Source organism: Bos indicus, chromosome 19 (genome assembly GCF_029378745.1).
Source record: "Bos indicus isolate NIAB-ARS_2022 breed Sahiwal x Tharparkar chromosome 19, NIAB-ARS_B.indTharparkar_mat_pri_1.0, whole genome shotgun sequence".
In the NCBI taxonomy this organism is placed as follows: domain Eukaryota; kingdom Metazoa; phylum Chordata; class Mammalia; order Artiodactyla; family Bovidae; genus Bos; species Bos indicus.
The window spans coordinates 38,492,772-38,517,886 of NC_091778.1; the positions used below are offsets into that span (position 1 = coordinate 38,492,772).

General features: G+C 39.4%; 1 protein-coding gene across 4 annotated transcripts in view; it reads left to right on the top strand.

Moving 5' to 3' along the window:
• The window catches only part of ZNF652 (zinc finger protein 652), a 66,481-nt gene that overhangs the window by 27,020 nt on the left and 14,346 nt on the right, over window positions 1-25,115 (top strand). For 3 of the 4 annotated variants that reach the window (XM_019981385.2, XM_019981388.2, XM_019981387.2), the window contains exons 2-5: window positions 17,452-18,618; window positions 21,779-21,926; window positions 22,270-22,385; window positions 22,862-23,006. In XM_019981385.2, coding sequence (XP_019836944.2) covers window positions 17,713-18,618; window positions 21,779-21,926; window positions 22,270-22,385; window positions 22,862-23,006 — 1,315 coding nt within the window. In that variant the 5' untranslated portion in view covers window positions 17,452-17,712. Of the gene's footprint in view, window positions 1-13,935; window positions 14,031-17,451; window positions 18,619-21,778; window positions 21,927-22,269; window positions 22,386-22,861; window positions 23,007-25,115 lie in introns of all 4 variants that reach the window. The other variant, XM_070773306.1, reaches the window with a different exon arrangement.

The following is a 25,115-nucleotide window of genomic DNA, read 5'->3' on the forward strand; positions in this document are numbered from 1 at the left end:
GTGCTTTACTGTAGAGTACTGTGTGTAGGCTTGAAATATACCGTACTACATTTCAAGCCCAGGATGTCCTGAAGCAAACGTAAAAGCAGCAGTGATGTAGCTGGTACTACTGTGCTGTACTGTAGGATTTAAACTTCTTTCTTTATTTTTTTATGTTTGTTTTTTTATGTATTATTAGTGTGAAAAGTATTATAAACCTATAACAGTATAGTACTACATAGCTGATTATGTTAGTTGGGTACCTAGGCTAACTTTGTTGGACTTAAAAGCATATTAGATTTCCAAATATGTTCTCAAAATGGAACTCACTCATATGTAGGGGACGTATTGTACTAATTAACTCAACACCCCTGTTTTTCCAGGGAGAAGGAGGCTGTGGAAGGACAAAGGGCCCTTCACATTAAGGAATTATTCAGCCACTAAATTCGGCGGTCACTTTTCTCTGTCTTCAGTTCAGTGCAGTCACTCAGTTGTGTCCGACTCTTTACGACCCATGGACTGCAGCATGCCAGGCTTCCCTGTCCATCACCGACTCGCAGAGCTTACTCAAACTTAATCCATTGAGTTGGTGATGGCATCCAACCATCTCATCCTCTGTCGTCCCCTTCTCCTTCTGCCTTCACTCTTTCCCAGCATCAGGGTCTTTTCCAATGGGCCTGTGCTTCACATCAGGTCTCCGTCTTACTCAGTGTTTTCAACAGTATTTGATACAGCTGACCAGTTCTTTTTTCTTGGGGGGAAAAAAATTCTCTTTAATCTCTTGGCTTCTGTGTGTTGCAGTTTAGCATTTTCATTTTACCTCAGTGTTAATTTTTTCACTCTTCCTTGTTGGCTTTTTCTCCTCTGCTCTTAGAGTGCCCTAAAGCTTTCTTTTCTCTATCTATCCTGTCTTCCCAGTCCTTAAATTTAAATTCTTTCTGTATGCTGCTGTCTCCAAAATATGTAACTCCAGTCCTGACTTCACCCCTGATCTTCTATCCAATTGATTACTTGATGTCTTTGCTTGCATGGTTAGTTTGCATGTCAAACATGACCGTATAAATTAGGATGCCTTAGATACGAAAATTCAAATTGTCTTAAGTCATCTTTGATGCTTTTCTTTCTTTCCTTTTTTGGTGGCACTGGGTCTACATTGCTGCACTCAGGCTTTCTGTAGTTGCCGTGAGCGGCAGCTACTCTGCATCGTGGTGTGCGAGCTCCTAGTTGTGGTGAATTCTCTTGTTGTGGACCACAGGCTCTAGGTGCATGGGTTTCAGTACTTGTGGTGTGGGCTCTAGGGTACATGCTCAGTAGCTGTGGCACACGGGCTTAGCTGCTCTGCAGCACGTGGAACCTTTCCAGACCAGGGATTGAACCTACGCCTCCTGCATTGGCAGCGAATTCTTATCCACTGTACCACTAGGAGATCCAACCAGTCCATTGTGAAGGAGATCAGCCCTGGGATTTCTTTGGAAGGAATGATGCTAAAGCTGAAACTCCAATACTTTGGCCACCTCATGCAGAGACTTGACTCATTGGAAAAAACTCAGATGCTGGGAGGGATTGGGGGCAGGAGGAGAAGGGACGACAGAGGATGAGATGGCTGGATGGCATCACTGACTCGATGGACGTGAGTCTGAGTGAACTCCGGGAGTTGGTGAATGACGGGGAGGCCTGGCGTGCTGCGATTCATGGGGTCGCAAAGAGTCGGACACGACTGAGCCACTGAACTGAACTGAACTGAACTGTACCACTAGGGAAGTCCATTACTTTTCTTTGTTTATCCTTCACATCTGATGAGAAAATCCTGTTGATTTTCCCTTTTTTTTTTTTGGCTCTCTGCCACTTTTAGTAATGCCCATATCTCTCAGCCCTGTAGTCAAACCCTTCCATTTTCTGTCCCTGCGCTAATCACATTTATAAGCTTATAACCCCTGGTAAGATCTCTTTGGCTGGACCTGAGTATACTGTGCTTCTTCATGATGACAGCCTTACTCTCCTCAGCCTGTGTTTTCATTTCCTTTCTGCTTCTCGAGATCCCTCCATCCTCCAGGACCTTGCTCAGATCTCATGCTCTTCATGGGGACTCCCAAAGCTGCACATTCTCCATCTTTCTTGCCCTTTTAAATAGTATGTGGTGCCTTTAAAAAATACCATTTGTTTTATTGGACAATTGTGACTTGTTTTTTGTTCTTGCTCTCCGAACAAATTTAAGCCTATGAAGGTTGGGGTCAATACAGTAATTATTTGAAGGAATAAATAAATATCTTCTCCTTATATTAGACTCTTGGTACTTTGTGTGTAGATGACAGATGTGAATGAAGAGTAGAGTTCTATAACTGGACAGAAAACACTTAGTGTATAAACCCATTTGACCTGTAAACTTTGCCTTTAATAATCAGAAAAAAAAAGTTAAACATTTCTCTCCTTAGAGGAAGAAAGGATATCTGGGCATTCACAAATAAACCCTATGTTTGAGTAGCAGCAGTTTTGGTAGAGTCCTGCCACTTCCAAGACTGTGACTCACTGGATGTCTCGTGACAATTCTTTAACCATAACTCAGTGTGGTTTGGGTTACAACCCACATCCCAGTATCAACCAATTCTCTATATTCAGCTGTACTTCCCAAAAGAGAAGGAAGAGCCATTGGTTCAGTTTGCTACCACATGTCTCTACCTTTTTGACACAGTTGTGGCATTGCTACTTGGTTTTGTTTCACTCAACCTACAACTTATTTTTTTTAAGGACCATTAAAAATAAGGTAGCAAAGGATATGGCAGGTATCTGAGGCTTCATAGATTTCTTCTACATCCTATTTGGCATGTTGTCGTAAATGCCTTCTGATCAAGGCTGAGGATTGAATCGTCCAAGGAACGGTGTTAAGCATGGTCATATCTCTACTCTGAGAATGTGTGGTGGACCCAGTGTTGATTTTGGAATAAGTTACCTATACTGTGGTTCAGGCTATGAGCCAGTCCCATTTAGTCTCATACTTCCTTCAAGACTGTAGGTAATATATACCCTTAACTCAGGCATCCCTATCCTGAGATTAAGAAACTAATTTTAGTGTTCAGAAAGTCAAATGGAAATTATGGTAAAAGCTGGAGAGCCTAACCGAAAAATTAAGGTAGGCTATGTTTTGATATTTGGTTAGTACAAAAAAATTTTTTAAAGTATGACCTAAATACAAATTCCTAAACACAACTTTCAAAAACAATGCTGCATGCACACATGGAAGGGGCCTCATGAGAGTGGCAAGGGGAGTATAAATGATAGCCCTTCATGTTGAAGAGATTAGGATTACTGTGCAGCATGATAGCCTTTCATGTTGAAGAGATTAGGGTTACTGTGCAGCAGTAGGTGACCAGGTGAAATAGGCAAGAGAATGGAAAGAAAGAATAGTGCAAACAGTAAGTGTCACTGGTGGAAGCGATGCCCTTAAGTATGTAGAGGAGAAATCTGAGGGTTTGAAAGGTAAAGTAACCTGCCCAGTGGTATGGAAGAGCCCAAAATAGTGCCAGTTTAAATCCTGTGACCTTAGTACTGTGGGTGGTTTTAAATTTTCCACTCAGTCTCATTGCATCACTCCTGTTAAGAGTCCAGTTCATCACTTATGACCTATCCAGTAAATCAATAATGTCATTTTTATATAGAATACCTAATTTCATCTTTTCTTTTGGACCATCTTTGAAGTATTCGTGTCCAGATAGCCCATTTCATTTCATTTATTTAATTGTTTTCATTCCAGTCCCAAAGGGCAATGCCAAAAAATGTTCAGACTTCCATACAATTGCACTTATTTCACATGCTAGCAAGGTAATGCTCAAAATCTTTCAAGCTAGGCTTCAGCAGTATGTGAACTGAGAACTTCCAGATGTACAAGCTGGATTTAGAAAAGGCAAGAGGAACCAGATACCAAATTGCCAACATCTGTTAGATCATAGAGAAAGCAAGATAATTCCAAGAAAAACATCTACTTCTGCTTTATTGACTACACTAAAGCCTATGATTGTGTGGATCACAGTAAACTGTGCAAAATTCCTAAAGAGATGGGAATACCAGACCACCTTACCTGCCTCCTAAGAAACCTACATGCAGATCAAGAAGCAACAGTTAGAACTGGACATAGAACAACAGACTGGTTCAAAATTAGGAAAGGAGTACATCAAGGCTGTATATTGTCACCCTGCTTATTTAACTTATACATCATGCAAAATGCCGGGCTGGATGAATCACAAGCTAGAATCAATATTGCCAGGAGAAATATCAGTAACCTCAGATATGCAGATGACACCACCCTTATGGCAGAAAGGGAAGAAGAACTAAAGGGCCTCTTGAAAGAGAAGAGTGAAAAGGCTGGCTTAAAACTCAACATTCAAAAAATGAAGATCATGGCATCCAGTCCCATCACTTCATGGCAAATAGATGGGGAAACAATGAAAACAGTGACAGATGTTATTTTCTTGGGCTCCAAAGTCACTGGGGAACGGTGACTGCAGCCATGAAATTAAAAACCACTTGATCCTTGGAAGAAAAGCTATGACCAACCTAGACAGCATATTAAAAAGCAGAGATATCACTTTACTGACAAAGATCCATATAGTCAAAGCTGTGGTTTTTCTCAGTAGTCATGTATGGATGTGAAACTTGGACCATAAAGAAGGCTGAGCGCCGAAGAATTGATGCCTTCAAACTGTGGTGCCAGAGAAGACTCTTGAGAGTCCCTTGGACTGCAAGAAGGTCGAACCAGTCAATCCTAAAGGAAATCAACCCTGAATATTTATTGAAAGGACTGATGCTAAACACCAAAACTTTGGCCATCTGATGCGAAGAGCTGACTCATTGGAAAAGACCCTGATGTTGGGAAAGATTGAGGGCAGGAGAGTGAGATGGTTGATTGGCATCAGTGACTCAATGGACACAAATTTGAGCAGGAGATAGTGAACGATAGGGAAGCCTGCTGTGCTGCAGTCCATGGGGTCACAAAGAATCCAACATGCTGAGCAACTGAACAGCAACAACAATGAGAAAACATAAACAGTCCTTTGTCTTTTGGTAGGTCAGATATGCCACCCCAAGGTGGCTCAGTGTAAAGAATCCACCTACCAGTGCAGGAGACTCAGGTTCGAGCCCTAGGTCAGGAAGATCCCCTGGAGGAGGAAATGGTAACCTCTCTAGTATTCTTGCTGAGAAAATCCCATGGACAGAGAAGCTTGGTGGGCTACAGTCTGTGGGGCCACAAAAAGTAGGGCGTGACTGAATGACTGAGCAGGCATGTATGCAGGTCAAATATATGAATTCTATAATTTCCTGGTGTTGGTCATGCATCTGAATACTGCAGTTTTTATTTTTGTAAAGTATCACGGATGAATGTAATGAGAGAATTTCCTGATTTTCGTTTTCTAAATGAGCTTTTAATTCAAGTTCACAGTGCTCTAATCAACATACATATAGGCCTCTAATGATGGCTTCCATATAGGTAGCCATGTATGAACATCTGTACCTGCTAATTAGGTCTCGGTTCTAACTTAACGTGTTACCTTTAGGAGTTTAAGAAATGTAAGATGCGCAAGGCCTTTCAAGTCTTAATTTTTCTCATTCTCATAGGCAGGATATCAACTAATAATGACCAAGATACTCACATTGATAGCAATTTTGAAAATAGGCTAGTACATTAAATGCAATAACTGTTCCATAAAACAATCTTTGGTCAAAGCTAGACTGAGAATTCAGAGAAGGCAATGGCACCTCACTCCAGTACTCTTGCCTGGAAAATCCCATAAATGGAGGAGCCTGGTAGGCTTCTTCAGTCCATGGGGTCGCTAAGAGTCGGACACGACTGAGCAACTTCACTTTCACTTTTTACTTTCATGCATTAGAGAAGAAATGGCAACCCACTCCAGTGTTCTTACCTGGAGAATTCCAAGGACCGGGGAGCCTGGTGGGCTGCCGTCTTTGGGGTTGCACAGAGTTGGACACAACTGAAGCGCCTTAGCAGTAGCAGCAGAGAGTTATTGGTGAAAGTTAAGGTCATGTATGGATGTGAGAGTTGGACTGTGAAGAAAGCTGAGTACCGAAGAATTGATGCTTTTGAACTGTGGTGTTGGAGAAGACTCTTGAGGGTCCCTTGGACTGCAAGGAGACCCAACCAGTCCATTCTAAAGGAGATCAGCCTTGGGTGTTCTTTGGAAGGAATGATGCTGAAGCTGAAACTCCAATACTTTGGCCACCTCATGCGAAGAGTTGACTCATTGGAAAAGACTCTGATGTTGTGGGGGATTGGGGGCAGGAGGAGAAGGGGACGACAGAGGATGAGATGGCTGGATGGCATCACTGACTCGATGGATGTGAGTCTGAGTGAACTCTGGGAGTTGGTGATGGACAGGGAGGCCTGGCGTGCTTTGATTCATGGGGTCGGAAAGAGTCGGACACAACTGAGCGACTGAATTGAACTGAACTGAAGGTTGCTTAAGCTGACAGTGTAATGAGTAATGCACTTTAGTTTTTATTGTCTTATATGGAAATGTGGAGACTGTTGATGCTTGAAGGTAATCAGGTAGTACCTAGGAAGAGTACCTCTCCCCTGTCCTCTTCCACTAGCTTCACTTGCATATTACCAAGGAACACAGTGACAGTCTCATTTAAATGCATATGTAAGAAACCACAGTGAAATTTTATTTTTACAGAAGGTTTGTTTAAAATTGAAGGTGACAGACATTTCTCAATTTCATCTTTAACAGTTGATGGATTAAATGGACTGCTTAAAAATAATTATTTGACATATTAAATTTTTTAAAATAAGACAGCCTTAAAATTAGTTACATTTTTCAACTATATACAATATAGGCATGTGAGAACACTTTAGGACGTTTATCTAAAGTATGGTTCAGTGATATATATCATTTGAGGTTTTGTTTGTTGTAAAGTTGCCTTTAAGTTTGTTGTAAAGTGTTGGTGTTGGTAGCTTTTCTTGTGTAACCCAGATCAATTTTGTGAGCACTTTTAGAAAGTAGGCACTTAGTTAATGTTTAACAAATGTATGATAAATGTGCTTTATATAATATGTAAAGTATGTAAATGTGTATAATTATCTCGACTACCGTATATGTTTCATAGATCAGAGAATAGAATTTATCAAGTTTTGCAGTTTGTTTTCTTAACTCCCATCTTCCAGATTAGCAGATTGAGACATAGATTAGTAAAATTTAAGGGTTGACAATACCAAAATTTAGGTTAAAAATGAACCCTGGTTATCAGTCCCATCATTAAGGCTGTTTGATCATGCATTCTTTACCATAATAATATGGCTTTGTTTTATATAAAAGAGCAAGGAGAGAGGGGTCTAAATGATTCTTACTAATTAAAATTATGTAGCAGTTTATCATCTTAAGTAGTTCAGACCTCTGGTGTATACCACAAGGTAAAGTCATCCTTCAGTATCCATGAGGGATTGATTCCAGAACTCCCATGATACCAACATCCAAGGATGCTTCCTTGTATGTAATGGTATATAGTATTTATATAGCCTGTGCACATCCTCCTGTAGGTATCTCTAAGTACTTATATTACTTGTACTAGGTATACAGTGTAAATGCTGTGTAATAGTTGCTTGGGTGCTGCAAGTTCAAGTTTTGCTTTTTGGAACTTTCTGCAATTAAAAAAATTTTTTTAATTAATTTATTTTAATTGGAGGCTGATTACAATATTGTAGTGGTTTTTGCCATACACTGACATGAATCAGCCATGGCTGTACATGTGTCCCCGATCCTGAACCCCCATCCCAGCTCCCTCCCCATCCCATCCCTCAGGGTCATCCCAGTGCACAGGCCCTGAGCGCCCTGTCTCATGCATCGAACCTGGACTGGTGATCTATTTCACATATGGTAACAAACATGTTTCAGCGCTATTTCTCAAATCATCCCACCCTCGCCTTCAAATATATATATTTTTAATGTGAGGTTGGTTGAGTCTGTGGATGTGGAACCCCTAGATAGGGGGCGCCAACTGTATACTGAAAGATTTCTAAAGAATTTTTTCCCCCCAGTTTTATAGACATGTAATTGACACACAGCACTGTATAAGTTTAAGGTGTGCAGCATAATGACTTGACATATATATATCATGAAATGATTACCATAAGTTTAGTGAATATCCATCATCTCGCATAAGCACAAAATGAAAGAAATAGAAAAAAATTCCTTGTGATGAGAGCTCTTAGGATTTACTCTCAGCAACTTTCGTGTATAATGTATGGAAGTGTTAATTATATTAATCATATTGTATGTTGCTTAACTGAGTTATAACTGGAAGTTTATGCTTTTTGACCACCTTATCCAGTTCCCCCTCCTCCCATGCCCTGCCTCTGGTAACCACAAATCTGATCCTATTTTCTGTGAGTGTGTTTGTTTGGTTTTGACCTATAATTGATCTAAAACATTATGTTAGTTCCTGGTACGCAACATAGTGATTCAGTACTTCTGTGAATTTCACCGGGATAAGTCTAGTTATAAATATGTCACCAAAGATATTACATAATTATTGACTATACTCCCTACACTATACATTGTATACTCATGATTCATTTATTTTGTAAGTGATAGTCTGTGCCTCTTAATCTTCCTCACCTTAATGGGGGGATAGTTTGTTCTCCCCCCATTCTCCACCCCTCTGGTAACCACCTTTTTGTTTTCTGTATCTGTGACTCTGATTCTGTTTTGTTATGTTTGTTCACTTGTTTTGTTTTTTAGATTCCACATATAAGTGAAGTCATAGTATCTGTCTGACTTATTTTACTTAGCATAGTATCCTCTAGATCCATCCATACTGTTGCAAATGGCGAGATCTCATTCTTTTTCATTGTTCTTGTTGTTTAGTTGCTAAGTCATGTCCAACTCTTTTGTGACCCCATAAACTGTAACCCGCCAGGCTCCTCTCTGTCCATGGGATTCCCCAGGCAAGAATACTGGAGTGGGTTGCTATTTCCTCCTCCAGAGCACCTTCCCAACCCAGGAATTGAACTCGCATCTCCTGCATTAGCAGGTAGATGCTTTACCACTGAGCCACCAGGGAAGCCCATTCTTTTTCATGGCTGAGTAATATTCCTGTGTGTGTGTGTATGTGTGTGTGTGTGTGTGCACACTGTATCTTCTTTATCCATTCATATATCGATGCCTTGGGTTGCTTCCTTTTCTTGGCTATTGCAAATAATACTACAATGAACATAAGCATTTTCTTCAGATAATTACCCAGGAGTAGAATTGCTAGATCAAAGGTAGTTCTATTTTTAATTTAATTTGAGGAATCACCATACTGTTTTTCATAGTGGCTGCTTTCACAGATGATTTTTAAGGAAAAAACAGGACATGGTAAGATATCACTTATTTTAGGCCTACTGAAAGTAGAACCTACTGTATTTTATATATATATATAATATATATATAAAGATTTTAGTGTGAACATGAGTCTTAAACTCAGTCACTAAGTAGGGAGTTAATTATTTGATAAAGAATGCATTCTTGTAAAGAACTCTTTAAAGTTGCCATTTGGATATTGTAAATTTTAGTCTGTATTAATATAGTATTTAGAATAAAATTGTGTTTTCATTTTGTTTTTATCCTAATTCCTGGTATTTTCTTATTTTCCTACTTTAGTTTTTTTCTACCTCAGTTTACTTACATATTTTAAATTTATTCTATTTTGCTTAATTGTATATTTGTTTTACCATGTATATGTTGGGCTTCCCGGTTAGCTCAGCTGATAAAGAATCCTCCTACAATGCAGGAAGCTCTGGTTTGATTCCTGGGTTGGGAAGTTTCCCTGGAGAAGGGATAGGGCTTCCCACTCCAGTATTCTTGGGCTTCCCTGGTGGTTCAGATGGTAAAGAATCCACCTGCAATGTGGGAGACCTGGGTTCGATCCCTGGATTGGAAAGATCCTCTGGAGGAGGCCATGGCAACCTACTCCAGTACTTTTGCCTGGAGAATGCCCATGGACAGAGGAGCCTGGCAGGCTGCAGTCCATGGCGTCTCAAAGAGTCAGACACAACTGAGCAACTAAGCACAGCACATATATATATATAAGACATACTTAAATATAGGTCTACAATTGTTTGTTATGATATAATTTGACCCCTAAAACATGACTCTAATTATATTAGTTCCTTCTTGGAAAACCTTTGCTCTATCTTGTCATCCATATTAACTACGAACTCTTCAGCCCAGGGTTTAAGGTTTGTCACTATATGGTAGTAACTCACCTATCTTGCCATCTCTCTGTTGCTCAAGCTCTGTATTCTAATAAAACTAAACAACTTATACTGTCTCTTGTTCAGGAGTGTACCTCACTGTTAGCCCATTCTTATTTCCCTATGCTACAAATTATTACTTCTGCCTTCATTTCTGCCATTCTGAAACCTGCCCGCCTTTCAGGTTTTCCTGAAATGTACTATCCTTCACAGAACTTTCCTGATTTTAGCACCTGAAAGCAATTTATCTTCCAAACTTTCAGATTTCTACTTTTTAAATTCATATTAAACATATAGTTAGTGGTTTTAAATAATTACTTGACCATCCAAAGACTTTGAGATTAATTGTTATTTGATAAATGTGTCCCAAACATACTTTCCCAGTAAGAAAGAAATGAATAGCCTTAAGCAAAAGCAAGAAAGCTTTGACTAAAACATCAGACCCTTGCTGTCACAAACCCATCTTATCCATTCTTCCTAATGGATTATTTTTGGAAAGAACTTTGCTGATACCTATTTATCTCTCCCTCCTTTTTCCTTTCCATTTCTTGATGGTTTTAGTTTTGGCCTGAGCCTTGTAGGTAGTTGTATGCTTTAGAAACCTCTCCGTTTGGCAGGACCAGGGTCTGGCAGCACATGGGTGGTTTGAGCTTTGGAAACAGGTCAGGGGCCACGGCTCTGAAGGAAGTAGAGTAAACAGAAGTACCAGATTGATATACCTTACAAGATTGCCTTTTCAACTTGAAAAGACTCATCCCAAATAGAATCTTTTTAACATACAAGGGGAATGCACAGGTACATATTTTAGTAGGGAAAAAAAAAGTTAAATTTGTTGAAATTAACTTAAAATTCTCAGGGAACAAAATTAATTGTTTTCCTTTTAAAACTAAATTCAAATAAACACCCTTGAGGACTGCATAAACTTATTTTGTAGTCCACTTGGGGGGAAATGGCATTGAAAAAAGCACATTCTGGAGGCTGTACTTTACTATCTATATATATGCTGACATATTTTCTAACTTTTTTAAAAAAATTGTATTTTCTTGCCAATAGCTGGTCCAACTTATAGAGTACCAGGACTGACTGCTTCTCAGCTTGTGTACCCCTGACATACATACTACATTTCCCCCCAAGTTATATACATTAATTATAACAGAACACTAAAGAATGACTGACTTTATTTTGGAATTTATTTTAATGACACTTTAGAAAATTATCTTTAAGAACTGATGGACTTATGTTGTTTTAATACTATAGAACAGCTTTAAATATCAGTGAAAGTTACTTCTCATTTGCCTCTTCTGTCTGTCTTTAGTTTCTTAGAGCTCAATATATTCACTTAGTTTTCTTAAAAACTAAGTTAAGATGATTTGTAATAGGTAAGTTAGAGCTCTTACTCTATAAGTAAGGATAGAACTATATCCTCAGTTACACATGAAGAGTTGGATAATGGAACATGGAAGGTTTTAATTTCCCTAATGTGGTTTTGGTTTTTTAAAAGTTACTCAGTTGTGCCCTTAAGAGATATTTTTAAGTTTTCTGGAAAGAAAATACAGGAAGATTATCATCAAAACTCAGACAAGGGAAAAGGTGCCAAAATCAAATGAAGAAAGTAAAATGTGAGCAGAAAGCTGGAGTGGGTTGCCATTTCCTTCTCCAGGGCATCTTCCTGACCCAGGGATCTAACCTGTATCTCTTGGACTGCAGCCACCAGAGAAGGTCCCATATATGCGTATGTCGTTAAAAATAGAATAAAGCAAAAAAACAGGAGGGGAGAGGTATTCCCTGGTGTCCAGTGGTTAAGATTTGGTGCTTTTACTTCCAGGGCCCAGGTTCAATCCCTGCTCAGGAAGCTACGATTCCACAAGCCATGCAGCATCACCCCCACAAAAAAATAGAATAAAGCCCTTTAAGTCTAATTTTTTTTAAAAAAGGAAAAGTCTTATTTTCTAACTTATTAAGTAGAAAATTGATCTCATTATCTTTCTGATTTTTTAACTTTCACCTAGCAATTCTGTTTAGCTTAAGACTGAAACCATTGATGTATGTATATATATTCATAAAAAACTGCATTAGCTGTTGTGTTCCAGTAACAAACCATGTCCCAGTCTGGTTCACTAAAACAATGAAGGAATTTTTTTTCTCACTCCGTGGCCATGATAGATCAGCAGGGGAGCTCTGCTTGTGTCACTCAGTGATCCAGGCTGATGGAACAACCAGCCACCTTTTTGTACTCTACTGGTCATCATGCTAAGAGGGAGATGAAGTCCAGAGGGTCTCTCATTAGCTCAGAAGTGACTCACATTGCTTATTTCACAACATGATGGTCCCATGTAACTAGGTGAGGCCAGGAAACATATCATACCTATGCCAGGCAGACAGCTGAAAATATTTGATTAATAGTTGATCTACTCTCTCACACAGGAAAAATATACTCACTTCATCCCCAGGTAGAAAACCCTAAGTTCCTACCCAATCATGGCATTAAGCTTGAAGTCCAGGATCTCTGAGCAGATATGCAAGGATGTGATCCTGGTGGTCTGTTTGTGAGGAGATGATGCATGGTCATCTCTACATAGGGCCCAAATGTTGCTCTTTTTGATCCATAGACTTAAGGAAAAAATTGACAAATGATTGGCTGCCCTCACAAACAATGTACAGTGGTGACTAGTGGCAGGATGATAAAAAAAAAAAAAAAACACCTCCCATTTGAAAAGGGGAAGGACAGGAGACATACAGCAAATACGGCAGTCCCTCTGAGCAGTCATTGAAGGGACCCCTCCAGGGATGGTGAGTGTTCTTGACAAGATCCCGAGTTTGCTCCTTAACTCAATTGTCTGCTCTTTCTTTGCTCCCTGGCTTAATCTCCTTGAGCCTCCTCCTTTTTTCCTGTTATGTTCCTTGGCTGTATTCCAAATGGACAATGAGGAATATTCCCCCTAAAGGGGATGAACAGCTTTTTTAATCCACTTCCTGCCATGGATGCTTGGGAACCCAAAGATCATTTTTTAGAAGTCTTGAGTACTTCCCTGGTGGTCCAGTGGTTAAGATTCCACTTCCACTGAGGAGGGCATGGGTTTGATCCCCTGGTCAGGGAAATTCTACATGCCACATGGTGTGGCCAAAAAGAAAAAGTCTTGAATAGTCACAGCCTCCCAAGTGTAGGCTGGTGGTTCTTTTAGCAGTATAACCCTCAAAAACTTAGTTGGCTTTTTACTTATTTGTTTCCAGTCAGCTCCGTGTGCCCTAGCCACATCCATAATTTTTCTAACCATACTTCATAGATTTGTTGTGTGGCTCTGCCTTATTGGTCTCATACTTCTTTCTTGACTGAATTTTGAGTACAGGTATTTCTGCTATAATGCCATATATGCTTTCCTGAATTCTGCAAAATTGCGCACTAAAATAAACAGGGCTTATAGGAAAAAATAGGATTGTGCAGACTCAAAATCTGTGGACCACTGTAGCCAGTGCACTAATAAAAACAAAATAATTAAAAACAATAGCATATTAAATCTCCACTGGCATATGCAGTCAGCATCAGATGGCTGAAGCTTTACAGACTCAGTCTCCGGAATGCTTGTTTCTTCCTCTGAGACTTTGGGGTCTTCAAGACATTCACTTACAATAGAAACTAATTTCATTATAGTAAAAATTTGATCTGTGGTGTGGTATATGATTCAGCAGTCAAAAACTTTCCTCTTTAAACACAGGAGGAGAAACATATATCCTCAGCTTCACCAGATATAAAGTGGAAAATGCAGGTTCATGAAGCAACTGAATCAGCCACGACTTGCATTAAAGAAAGGTACATAAGTGGGATGTTTAGCTTTTTTCTTATTGTTTTCATATATTGTTAAGGCTTTCTTTTAAATTTGGGAAAGCTTTTGCCTGGTTACTACCAACAAGAGAAAAATGCATATAAACCAACTTAACTTCTGTGTTATATTGACATCATTTCCTTATTTACTAATAGCATTTGAACTAATTCACATCAAAGCAACATGCTTAGTAACAAAACAGACTAAGAGGCTGTTTTGATGAGAGAACCCCTCTTTAGTCTTTTTTTAGAAAAGCTGTTTTATTCAGCAGTACCTTAAGCAATTGGGAAGTTTTATCAGTGGTTGTAAAGGCCAAATCTTTGATTTGATTTTTGCCTCAAGACTGAACTCTGATCAGCATTTGTAGCTCAGAGACCTTCTCAGTTTTGGGTTAAGCACTTGACTCTTCTGACCCCACAAATCGCTGGAAACTGATTCTTTTCTGAATTCATCCAATTATTTGTTAAATACAGCCAGCAGTAACCAACACAATCTCTTAATGGTCCATTTTCCCACTAGAGCTATAAATTCTCAAGGCATATTAGCTCTCTTCACCACTGCACACTATGAGCTGCTATCCTTTTAGCCTCTGATAAGTTTTTCCTTACCTCCTTCTCCCTAACTCCTTAGCCTTCACCATATACTTTAGGTTTTTTGATGAGACAGTACCACACTTCTGGATTCCACCTGTATCAGCTAGGAGAGACCCAGGTTATGCTGCAGTAATATACAACACAAGATCTCAGTGGCTTTGAAAACATGTTCTCCCTCAAGTTAAATAAAATACAAAAGAATTCTAATGATTGCTGCATTGTGCATATCCTGTGGGTCATTGTGTTACTCAGGGTCCTAGGTTGACAGCAGCCAAGCAGTCGTCACTTTGAGGGTTGCTGGTCGCTGTCACAGTGGAGGAGAGGCCTGGAGGGTCTCACATTGCTCTTCACGTGTCACTGCCACTCGACTGTACTGGCCGAAAGTAGCCCTGCGGCCCCACCCGACTCCTGGGGAGGGGCAGAGGCAGAAAGTGCAGGCCTGTCGTGCGTCCAGAAGGCTGAGGACCAGGATATTTGGGAAGAGCACATGAATGACTGACTGCCATAGAGGATATCCTTTCATTTATTTTCCTTCATGATTTTGTTCCGTTCCTATTTTTTGCTGGTTAATTGAATTTTACTGTCTCTCTTCCCTTGCTTAATTTGAGATAATTAATGTGGGTCCGTTTTATTTACTGGTCCTTGTAGTAGTTTACATTATTTCAGAAGTTTGGGCAATACAAAATAAAGCTACTGTGATTTTCCTACTTAAAATACAAGGTATAAAACTGATTAAAAAGCAATATGGTTACAGGAAGAGTTGAGTTTAAATTATTTTGGAATGTCATCTGTTATAGTAGAAATAAAGCTTTGGAGTCAGGCCTGGGGTCAAATATTGCTTCTGTCATTTAACAGATATGTGATCTTAGACAAATTATTTAACCTCTCATAGGCATAATTTCCTCTTTTATAAATACAAAGAAATATATATATATATATATATATATATATATATACAGATGTCAAGTAAAGCACGGTGGCATTTATCACTGCTCCTTTCTGAAATTTTACTAAAATGAAAGTAAAATACATTTTTTTAAGTTAATTAATTAATTTATTTGGCCATGCCACACGGCTGTGGAATCTTAGTTCCCCAACCAGGGATTGAATCCGGGCCCTTGACAGTGAAAGCACAGCCTCCTAACCACTGGACCACCAGCGAATTCCCTAAAATAATTGTTTAGAAAATGGAAGAGAGACAGTAGCAGAGGAATGATAGAAATAGTTGTGAATTACTTATTATGGTCATAATAATGTAAGCAATAAATACCTTACAAAAAAGTGACACAGCTATATTAGGAGGATGAAAGGAGAGTTGAGAGCAATAAGGTAAGAAAACTATAGTGGAAGATAAGTGGTAGTGTCAAATTGGGGGGAAAAAAGTCAAGAAATAGAAATATCATCACAGGGATTTCCCTGGTGGTCTGATAGTTAAGACTCTACGCTTCTACTGTCAGGGGCCCGGTCTCAACCCCTGATGGGAGATCTGAGACTCTACATGCCATGTGGCACAGCCAAAAAAAAGAAAAAGAAAAGAAATACAACCACATTGTTTAGAAATATAAAAGTAAATACAAGGGGAAAGGGAAGAGGAGCAGCTAAAAGAAACACTTTTGTCTCAGGTAAAGGACTCAGATGGGATGGAGTAGGCAGAGGATGGCTGCTTTTATTATAAGCCTTGCAGTATATTTGATTTGTAAAACTGCGGATGCTTTTTTTATTAGTGATTACTTTGATGAAAGATTTAAAATAAGTTTAAAACTCAACCGCAAAGTTTCATAGTGGGTATTAAATAGAAATAACAAATAATGAGCACCTTTACCATGTCTGTGCACATAGCAGCTATTCAGTAAGGACTAGTTTCCTTCCTTTTGTTAATTAGACGGGGTATTTGCCTGTAGTAATAGTTATGTGACTCAGAAGTTAAGTGGTTGGCTAAACAGCAATGTGAAGTATGTCACAAAGCAAATTATGCACCCTTCTCATCTTTTTTTTTTTTTTAATGGATGATTTTATTTTTCCTGGAACCATATCAGCTTTATGGCTACTGTTTCTTAGAATTTAGACTTCTGTGCAGCTGACACATGAAAATCATCTGGTTATTGAGTGAATCTAGAGAGCTATGCATAGAACAAACTTAAAAATACCTAGCAACTTTGAAATTATTCTAATAAACCTGAAAACAATGATATCTATAACTAGATTATAAATTATTTAAGGCCAGGGATCTCTCTCTCTCTCTCTTCTATTGTTATGTCAGTTAGCTGCTTTATTTTTGGGGTCCACAGTGCCTAGACCACTACTTCGTTTGTTCCTTAAGCTCTCACTGTGGTGGATGGTGGTGTCTGATGTTGAAAAGAGAGCCAGCCAACGTGAGGTTCTTGTGTGTTTCATGGACCTCACATACTGTGTATCTAGACTGTAAACTCCTTGTGGACATGGCCCATATATTCTGCCATGTCAGTATGTCTAGGAGAATGACTGCTATCCAAAAACAGATGTTCACTAAGCATCATTAAGTATGTAATGAATACCAGCTAAGTGCTGGTAGTCACTGTACTAAGCTCTAAGGATATCTCAGTGAATGGGACAGATAATGACTCCTGCTGTCTTAGAATTTACATTCTAACACATGTTTGTTGAATTCATGTAATGCAGTAAAATGATGGCCCACACTGAACCATTTGAGCGGATAAAGAATTGTATATATAAAGAGTTTAATCATTTAAGACATGTTTGTTGTATGATGTCAGTGCCTGCTATAAGAAGGAAATAAGAGATATCTGATCTTTTTTCTCTTTGCTTTTCTTTGCAGATAGGATGCTCCAAGTCACTTGCAGCTCTCTGCAAAAGGAAAATCACTAGTGCTCTGCTCTTGCCATAATACCAAACCTTTTGACTTATGCATTGGTGCTGCAACACACTGGAAGAATTGCACAGAGGTTCCAGGAATACCTTTTTCCCCCCCGTTTGAGTGATTCTTCATGGATAGAAAAAGATTTGAGTCTTAATGATTATCCTGTTTTAAACCTATTCTCTCTAGTCTGAACTGCTTAATAAATTAGGCCACTTACTAATGAGCCACACAGCCAGCTCTTGTCAGGAGCTGGCTGAAAACCGTGCTGTGCACGGAGCAGGAATGGCACAAGAAGATAGCCGCCGCGGTCAAGTGCCATCTTCCTTTTATCATGGTGCCAACCAAGAACTCGACCTGTCCACCAAAGTGTACAAAAGGGAATCAGGAAGTCCTTATTCTGTGTTAGTGGACACCAAGATGAGCAAGCCACATCTCCATGAAACAGAGGAGCAGCCGTATTTCAGGGAGACAAGAGCAGTGTCTGACGTGCACGGTGTTAAAGAAGACCGAGAGAATTCTGATGACACAGAAGAGGAAGAGGAGGAGGAGGAAGTCTCCTACAAAAGGGAGCAGATCATAGTGGAGGTAAACCTTAATAATCAAACGTTAAATGTGTCTAAAGGGGAAAAGGGTGTCTCTTCTCAGTCCAAAGAGACTCCTGTTCTTAAGACAAGCAGTGAGGAGGAAGAGGAAGAGAGTGAGGAAGAGGCCACGGATGACAGCAATGACTATGGAGAGAACGAAAGGCAGAAGAAAAAGGAGAAGACGGTGGAGAAGGTCAGCGTCACACAGAGGAGAACGAGGAGAGCTGCCTCTGTTGCCGCAGCTGCCACTTCCCCCACTCCCAGAGCTACAAGAGGTCGTAGGAAGAGTGTAGAGCCACCTAAGCGTAAGAAGCGGGCCACAAAGGAGCCCAAAGCAGCAGTCCAGAAAGCTAAGTGTGAAGAGAAAGAGACTCTGACCTGTGAGAAGTGCCCCAGGGTGTTTAATACTCGCTGGTACCTGGAGAAGCACATGAACGTTACTCATAGGCGCATGCAGATTTGTGATAAGTGTGGCAAGAAGTTTGTCCTGGAAAGTGAGCTGTCCCTTCACCAGCAAACAGACTGTGAAAAAAATATTCAGGTAGGTCTTATCACCAAGAGGGCAAACTTTCCAGGATAGAACCTGGCTGTTTCAGACTCACCTGGTATCTGCCCAAGAAAATAAATACAGTAGAGGCTGAAGGGACAGTTTTCACCAATGTATCTTTTTTTTTTTTTAAGCCCCTGCTTTGGTATTTTCAAAACCAGGCTTAACATTTTCTTTCAAAAGCATAAATTTAACTGACGCTGGACTAGTGGGAACCCAGGTCCATTGGAAAAGGGAATCTGTTATAGGTGATTGACAAGGAGGTATAGTCAACACTGACTTGGCACTGAGATTTACTCTTGTAAGACATGTAATATAGTTCATTCTGGTGTCTTCGCTGTCAAGGTGGGAGATACCACGTAAAAGTCAGGAGTAGAGAGAGGTCCTTTTCTAAGGTTTGAAAGGATGCCAGGTTCTAGTACAGCTGTTGGGGACAAAAACCATAATGACTCAGACTGGTGGAAATGGAAGATCTCCAGGAGTGAGTTTGCTTCTAAACCAGTGGAGAGATGACAGCACTAAATGTGTCAAGAGGCTAAGCTCATGGGAATATACAAACTTTAAAGGAGGCTGAGCTAATTGAAAATATTGCCTACCTGGTGGTAGGCTTATATAATGCTACTGTGTAGTACTAAAGTAACAAAACACGGTATTCAAACCAGGTTGGTGTCTTGAAAGGACTACATTGTGATAGGTTAAGAGGTGTGCTAATTATGTTGTGTAAACTATATTATGTTGAGCTGTGTTGGTTTGCACATGTAAGTGCATATTTATGAATGTGAATTTTCATTCATAAAAGGTAAGTCTATTAATGTCTCTAAAAGATATGTAAAATAGAAATGTCTTGTACCATACTTAAGCTGAACTGCTTGTAGAAGATGAAACCGTTTGGTTTCAGTGTGTTTATTGGAGTAGTCCTGATTTGGAATGTTCCTTATTTTTCATTTTTATTTCTTGTTTTTAATCAACAACTGAAATCATTACTTTAAAGAGATTTTTAAAAAATATAAATTAGGGGCTTCCCCACTGGCTCAGTAGTAGAGAATCTGCCTGCCAATGCAGGAGACATGGGTTTGATCCCTGATCCAGGAAGATCCCACATGCCAGAGCTAATCCTGTGTGCCACAACAATTGAGCCTGTGCTCTAGAGCCCCAGAGTCACAACTCTTAAGCCCATGTGCTGCAACTGCTGAAACCCTTGTGCCCGAGAGCCCGTGCTTTGCAACAAGAGAAGCCACCATAGTGGGAAGCCTGAGCACTGACTGCGACTAGAGAGCAGCCCCCACTCTCCACAGCTAGAGAAAAGCCCACGCAGCAACAAAGACCAGCACTGCCAAAAATAAATAAATAAAATTATAAATAAATAGATATATAAATTACATTTGCTAGAAATTCGCTGCGTTTTGATCCATCAGTTGTGACTTGACCTCTGACATACTTGGTAAATAAAAGAAGACTGAATCGTGGCGCCTGTCACTCAGTAACTGCTGGTGCCGGGCTTGGTTCTCAATTGGTTGCGGCAGTTCAGGCCAGAGGGAGTGCGATGCGGTGCTGCACCCTAGGGGTCAGACTTAGCTCTGTAATGATCCGTTGCTGAAAAGGTGTCTCTTGATCTTGATGTTTGTGTAGTTGCTTTTTGGTTTTTTTTTCTTTTAACTTTGCTTCATTAAGTACAGAAGGGGCTTTCTTGGTAGCTCTGCTGGTTAAAAATTGGCATGCCAGTGCCTGCCAGTGCAGGAGATGCGGTTTCAATCCCTGGGTCAGGGAGGTCCTCTAGAGGAGGAAATGGCAACCCACTCCAGTATTCTTGACTGGGAAATCCCGTGGACAGAGGAGCCTGGCAGGCTGCAGTCCATGGGGTCCCAAAGAGTCAGACACAACTTAGCGACTAAACAAGAAGAAGAAATGCAGAAAAGAAAACGTTTAATAAATCCTTTTTTTGTGTGACTGTATTCACTGTTCCTCACCGTAATTTCATTTAAACTTATAATTTAAGTTTTGTGGATTCTGCTGAATGAACTGTTTTTGCATTTCTAATCCTGATGACCTAATAACAAGTAAAAATTAAAACTGCTCTACAGAATGAATGGCTTATATCTATCCTTTCCTCCAGCAGTATCCAGCCAGAGGCTTATCTTTGTGACTCTTCTTGGTCCTCATTTTCTGAAGTGACAGTGTGTTCAGAGATCTTTATTAAATTTTGCAGCAAGTAACAAGTTTTTCCCTTATGTATTACAGAGTCTGATGGTTACCTAGAACGTCATAATACTGTTTTTAACCAGAAGTATTTTATTTTGATACATGTTATGATATCCTAGACTAGTAATGATGCATAATAGAGGGCAGTAGGTAGATTGCCTGTGTCTCCTACAGATGCCTGCGCGAGATCTGGATCTGAGCTCCTCAGGAAAAGGGAGGATACCAGCAGCTGAGGGGTTATGTTAAATTCTGCCAGAGGGAAATGTTTAATAGAGAAAATTAGGAAAATATAGTAAAATATAAGTAGTTTGTATTAATGAAGACTCTGAATATGTTCGCTAAGCTACAAAAATATTGTTATTCTTCTGTAGATCTATAACCATTCACATATGCTTTGTTTTATCTTGCTTTTATGTTAATTTAAAATTAGATTGTATTCTCTGGTAAACACATATTAACTACATAGTAACCCATGTGTAGGAAACAGCTGCTTACGGTAATCCATATTTTAAAAAAAAATGTGAAGGTTCTTTTCAAAGGTACAATACTAATTTGATAAAAGCAGTCAATTCTTTGATATTAGTGGAACTTTGTATTTCTTTTTGTCTTACTTTTTGCCATTGTTTTCATACTCCCAAAGTGTCTCTAAAAAAATTCATCTTAGGAAATGGAACATAAAGATGTTGGCTTTGAAATCTGGACTTCATGAAAGAATAGCATTTGTTTGGATTCTGGTCTGTGCCACAAATCTAAAACACACCCACTTCATGAGACTTCCCTGGCAGTCCAGTGGTTAGGACTCTGGACTTTTACGCTATGTCCTGGGTTCAGTCCTTGGTCGAGGGAACTAAGATACTGCAACCCATTCAACTTGGCCAATTTCAGCTGCTGGTCCACAGGTGAGGTTTTCTGGAAATCCCTATAAATAAAGATTATTTCTGTTTATCCTGCTCAGTGTGTTTCCTGTAATAAATCGTTCAAGAAACTCTGGTCCCTTCATGAACATATCAAGATTGTCCATGGATATGCAGAAAAGAAATTTTCCTGTGAAATTTGTGAGAAGAAATTCTATACCATGGCTCATGTACGGAAACATATGGTTGGTAAGTTGCTTTTCTCTAACACCTATAATTTTCCCTTGTTCTTTGGTGTGTCTTATGCTTCGAAGTGGGCAGCATATGAGACATGGCCTTATTTGAATCAGTTTTGACTTGTTGAAACCGAATGCAACATGTCTTCAGTAAGCATCACCAGACTGGATGGTAGTCTTCCACACCCAGGGAAGCGCGCTTTCTTTTCAACATTGTTCTTCTTTCACCTTTGCTGTTACAGCCTCACAGATTAGAGTGCAGTAAATTAAGATGTCCTTACAGTAGAACGTATCTCTTTTCCAGTTTGAGCCTTTTGGTGAACTGATTCTGAGTGTAAGTGCATTCTGTGTTGCAGCACACACAAAAGATATGCCATTTACCTGTGAAACCTGTGGAAAGTCATTCAAACGCAGCATGTCACTCAAGGTGCACTCCCTGCAGCACTCTGGAGAGAAGCCCTTCAGATGCGAGGTAAGGCCTGGCTGCCCCCGGGCCCAGGCGTGGGGGCTGGCTTGTGTGTGTGTACGTGGTGAGCAGGGGAAGAGAGGCATGCATTGTGCAAGGCGCAGACTGCGTTTCCACAGAAGCATCAGACCCATGTGCTGAGCGCTGCGTGTTGTTAGCTCACTGCTGGGTAAAGAGCAGTCATTTTTAACACAGCGTTGACTTTCTTAGATTAGGTTAAAGTTGGGACTAACACGTGGTGACTTATTTTACTTTTCTCACTAATTCAGAGAAGTTGGATATACTTCAGTGATAATTATTTAAGAAATGTTCCCTTTTATTAATAACTCAGCTGGGGAAATACAGCAGACAGAGCCAAACAGTTGACACAAGCAGGTTCTATTTTGAGTGTGAAAAATAAAGCTAATCTCAGACTATATAGGGTGGGTGCAAGTAAAGCTGCTCTGCCTGGCATTCAGAAGTCTCCACTGTGTCCAATGCAGAACTGTGACGAAAGGTTTCAGTACAAGTACCAGCTCCGCTCCCACATGAGCATCCACATCGGGCACAAGCAGTTCATGTGCCAGTGGTGCGGCAAGGACTTCAACATGAAGCAGTACTTCGACGAGCACATGAAAACACACACTGGTAAGGAGTTCTTGAGAAAGGTACAGATGTGTCTCAGGTGCTTATTGATGATCACCTGTGAATCTGTTTACTTAAAATTCTAAACCACAAGCCTGCATCCTAAGTGCAAATGCCGCTTTACATAAATCTGATATTGAACAGTGCAAATTTATAATATTGAAAAATTAAGCTTTTATCAATTTATTTTATTTCAAAAAGTATTGTTAGTGCCTTTTAACTGTGAGTTCCTTCAAGGTGATGGACTCTTTATTTGGGGCACAGGATCTCCTGAAATTGTATGAAACTTATTTTGTGTATGTGTATATGTTATTTTTCTGAGGAAAGGATTCTAGGTCTTTAAAAAAATGGAGGATATTGACTGCTTTTAGCAGAAAACTCTCTCAGTATTCTTAAAGTTTGATTGGAATTGATTTACCAAAATTCACTACTTTTCATGAACATAACCATCAACTGAGGTTAAATAATGTTTTAACTGCTTTATGTTTTCAGGGGTATATGCTTCATAGCATAGAATTGTCTTGTAAGCATTTGATCACCCAGCCTTCAGAGAGCTGGTTAGAATAACAGCCCAGTGTAAACACTGGGGCATTGTATCTCCATCTCATCTTGATGCTCTGGAATTAGATGTTTTGCACAAACTGAACAGTATGAAACATTTTTCAAGCTTTTAAATAAAATCTAATCACAGAATTCTAGGTTTTATTAGTCTGAAAAGTAGCAGAGCTAGAAAGAACCACAAGAGATTATCTAGCTTAGCCTGCTTACGAGCGGTGAGGAAATTCTGCCCATGTCTGGGTCTCTCTAGTTCCCATTTCTATATTTAAAGCCCAAGGAAGAACGCCTGCCTGATGGGCTTCTTTCCCCTTCAGAGCAGAGCACCTCAGATTTTAAGGAATAAGCTAGAAGAAGAGAAGAGCTAGAGCTAGAGCATGAGAGAAGTTTAAGTAAATTACATTTCAAAAGGTAATGCTAACTTTGAAGCCTAAGCAGATAGCGGTATATATCAGAGTATTTAATAGATTCTCCCCTTAAAGTCTGGTGGTTCTTGGATAGACTCTCAGTTCTGAGTCAGTTTTAGGGCACAGTTTTTGTTAATTCAGCAGGAAACTATTCAGGAGAAAGTAAGTCTTTTGATGGCAGAAGCTGCTTCACACTCACAAACAGCGCCTGGCACATGGTAGACGCCCAGTCAGTGTCTGCTGCAAGCCTGGAAGGGTCCACCGTGTGAGCCGCTGCCTCTGCGCCCACCTCTTCCCTGCCTGTCTCTCTGTGCTGCTTCCTCCCTGGACTTTCTCCCCCGCTTCTCCTCCTGTGTTTCTCCCTCTTTCTTCTTTCTCCTTTGTCCTTCTTTCTGTTTTCAGGCCCTTAAATGTCCAGAGTATGAAACTGAAGTGTACATTTCATGATTAATGTATTTGTTGAATAAAAACAAAGTTTTATATATTTAGCATATTCTTCTTTGACCAAATAGGCAACCTGAACATTTCCTGTTTCTTCTAAAGGAATATAGCCACTTATATTCACTTAAATGTTTATTCTTCTCATTAAAAGTAGTAGTACATACTTATGAAAGTATATTAGAAAAAATGAAAAATGCAATGCTCTATAATCTTTATCAGTGAGATCACTACTGTTAACATTTTAGCATATGTATTTTTTAAATTCTGTGATTTTTTTAATATATATACAGATACTGTGAAAAACTTTATATATATATATATATATATATATATGTATATATATATATAGTAATAAAACCAAAGTTGGGTCTTTATGCTCTATTATAACCTACTTTTATTTTACTGTATTATGTCATTAACAGCAATATCATTTTAATGGTTGTGTAATAATAGCCCTTATAAATTTGTTGTAATAATAGCCATTATTTATTATGCACATATATGCCAAGTATTATCTTAAGCACTTTGCATACATTATCTCATTTAATCAATATAACCTTTACCATGGTCCTGTTAAGGACATTATCTCCATTTTACTTAACTAGTCCCCCATTGGACATTTAGGTTTTTCCAAGTTTTTTACTGTTACAAGTATTAATAGTACTGTGACAAACAACTTTCTGGCTAACACATCCATGATTATTTTCTT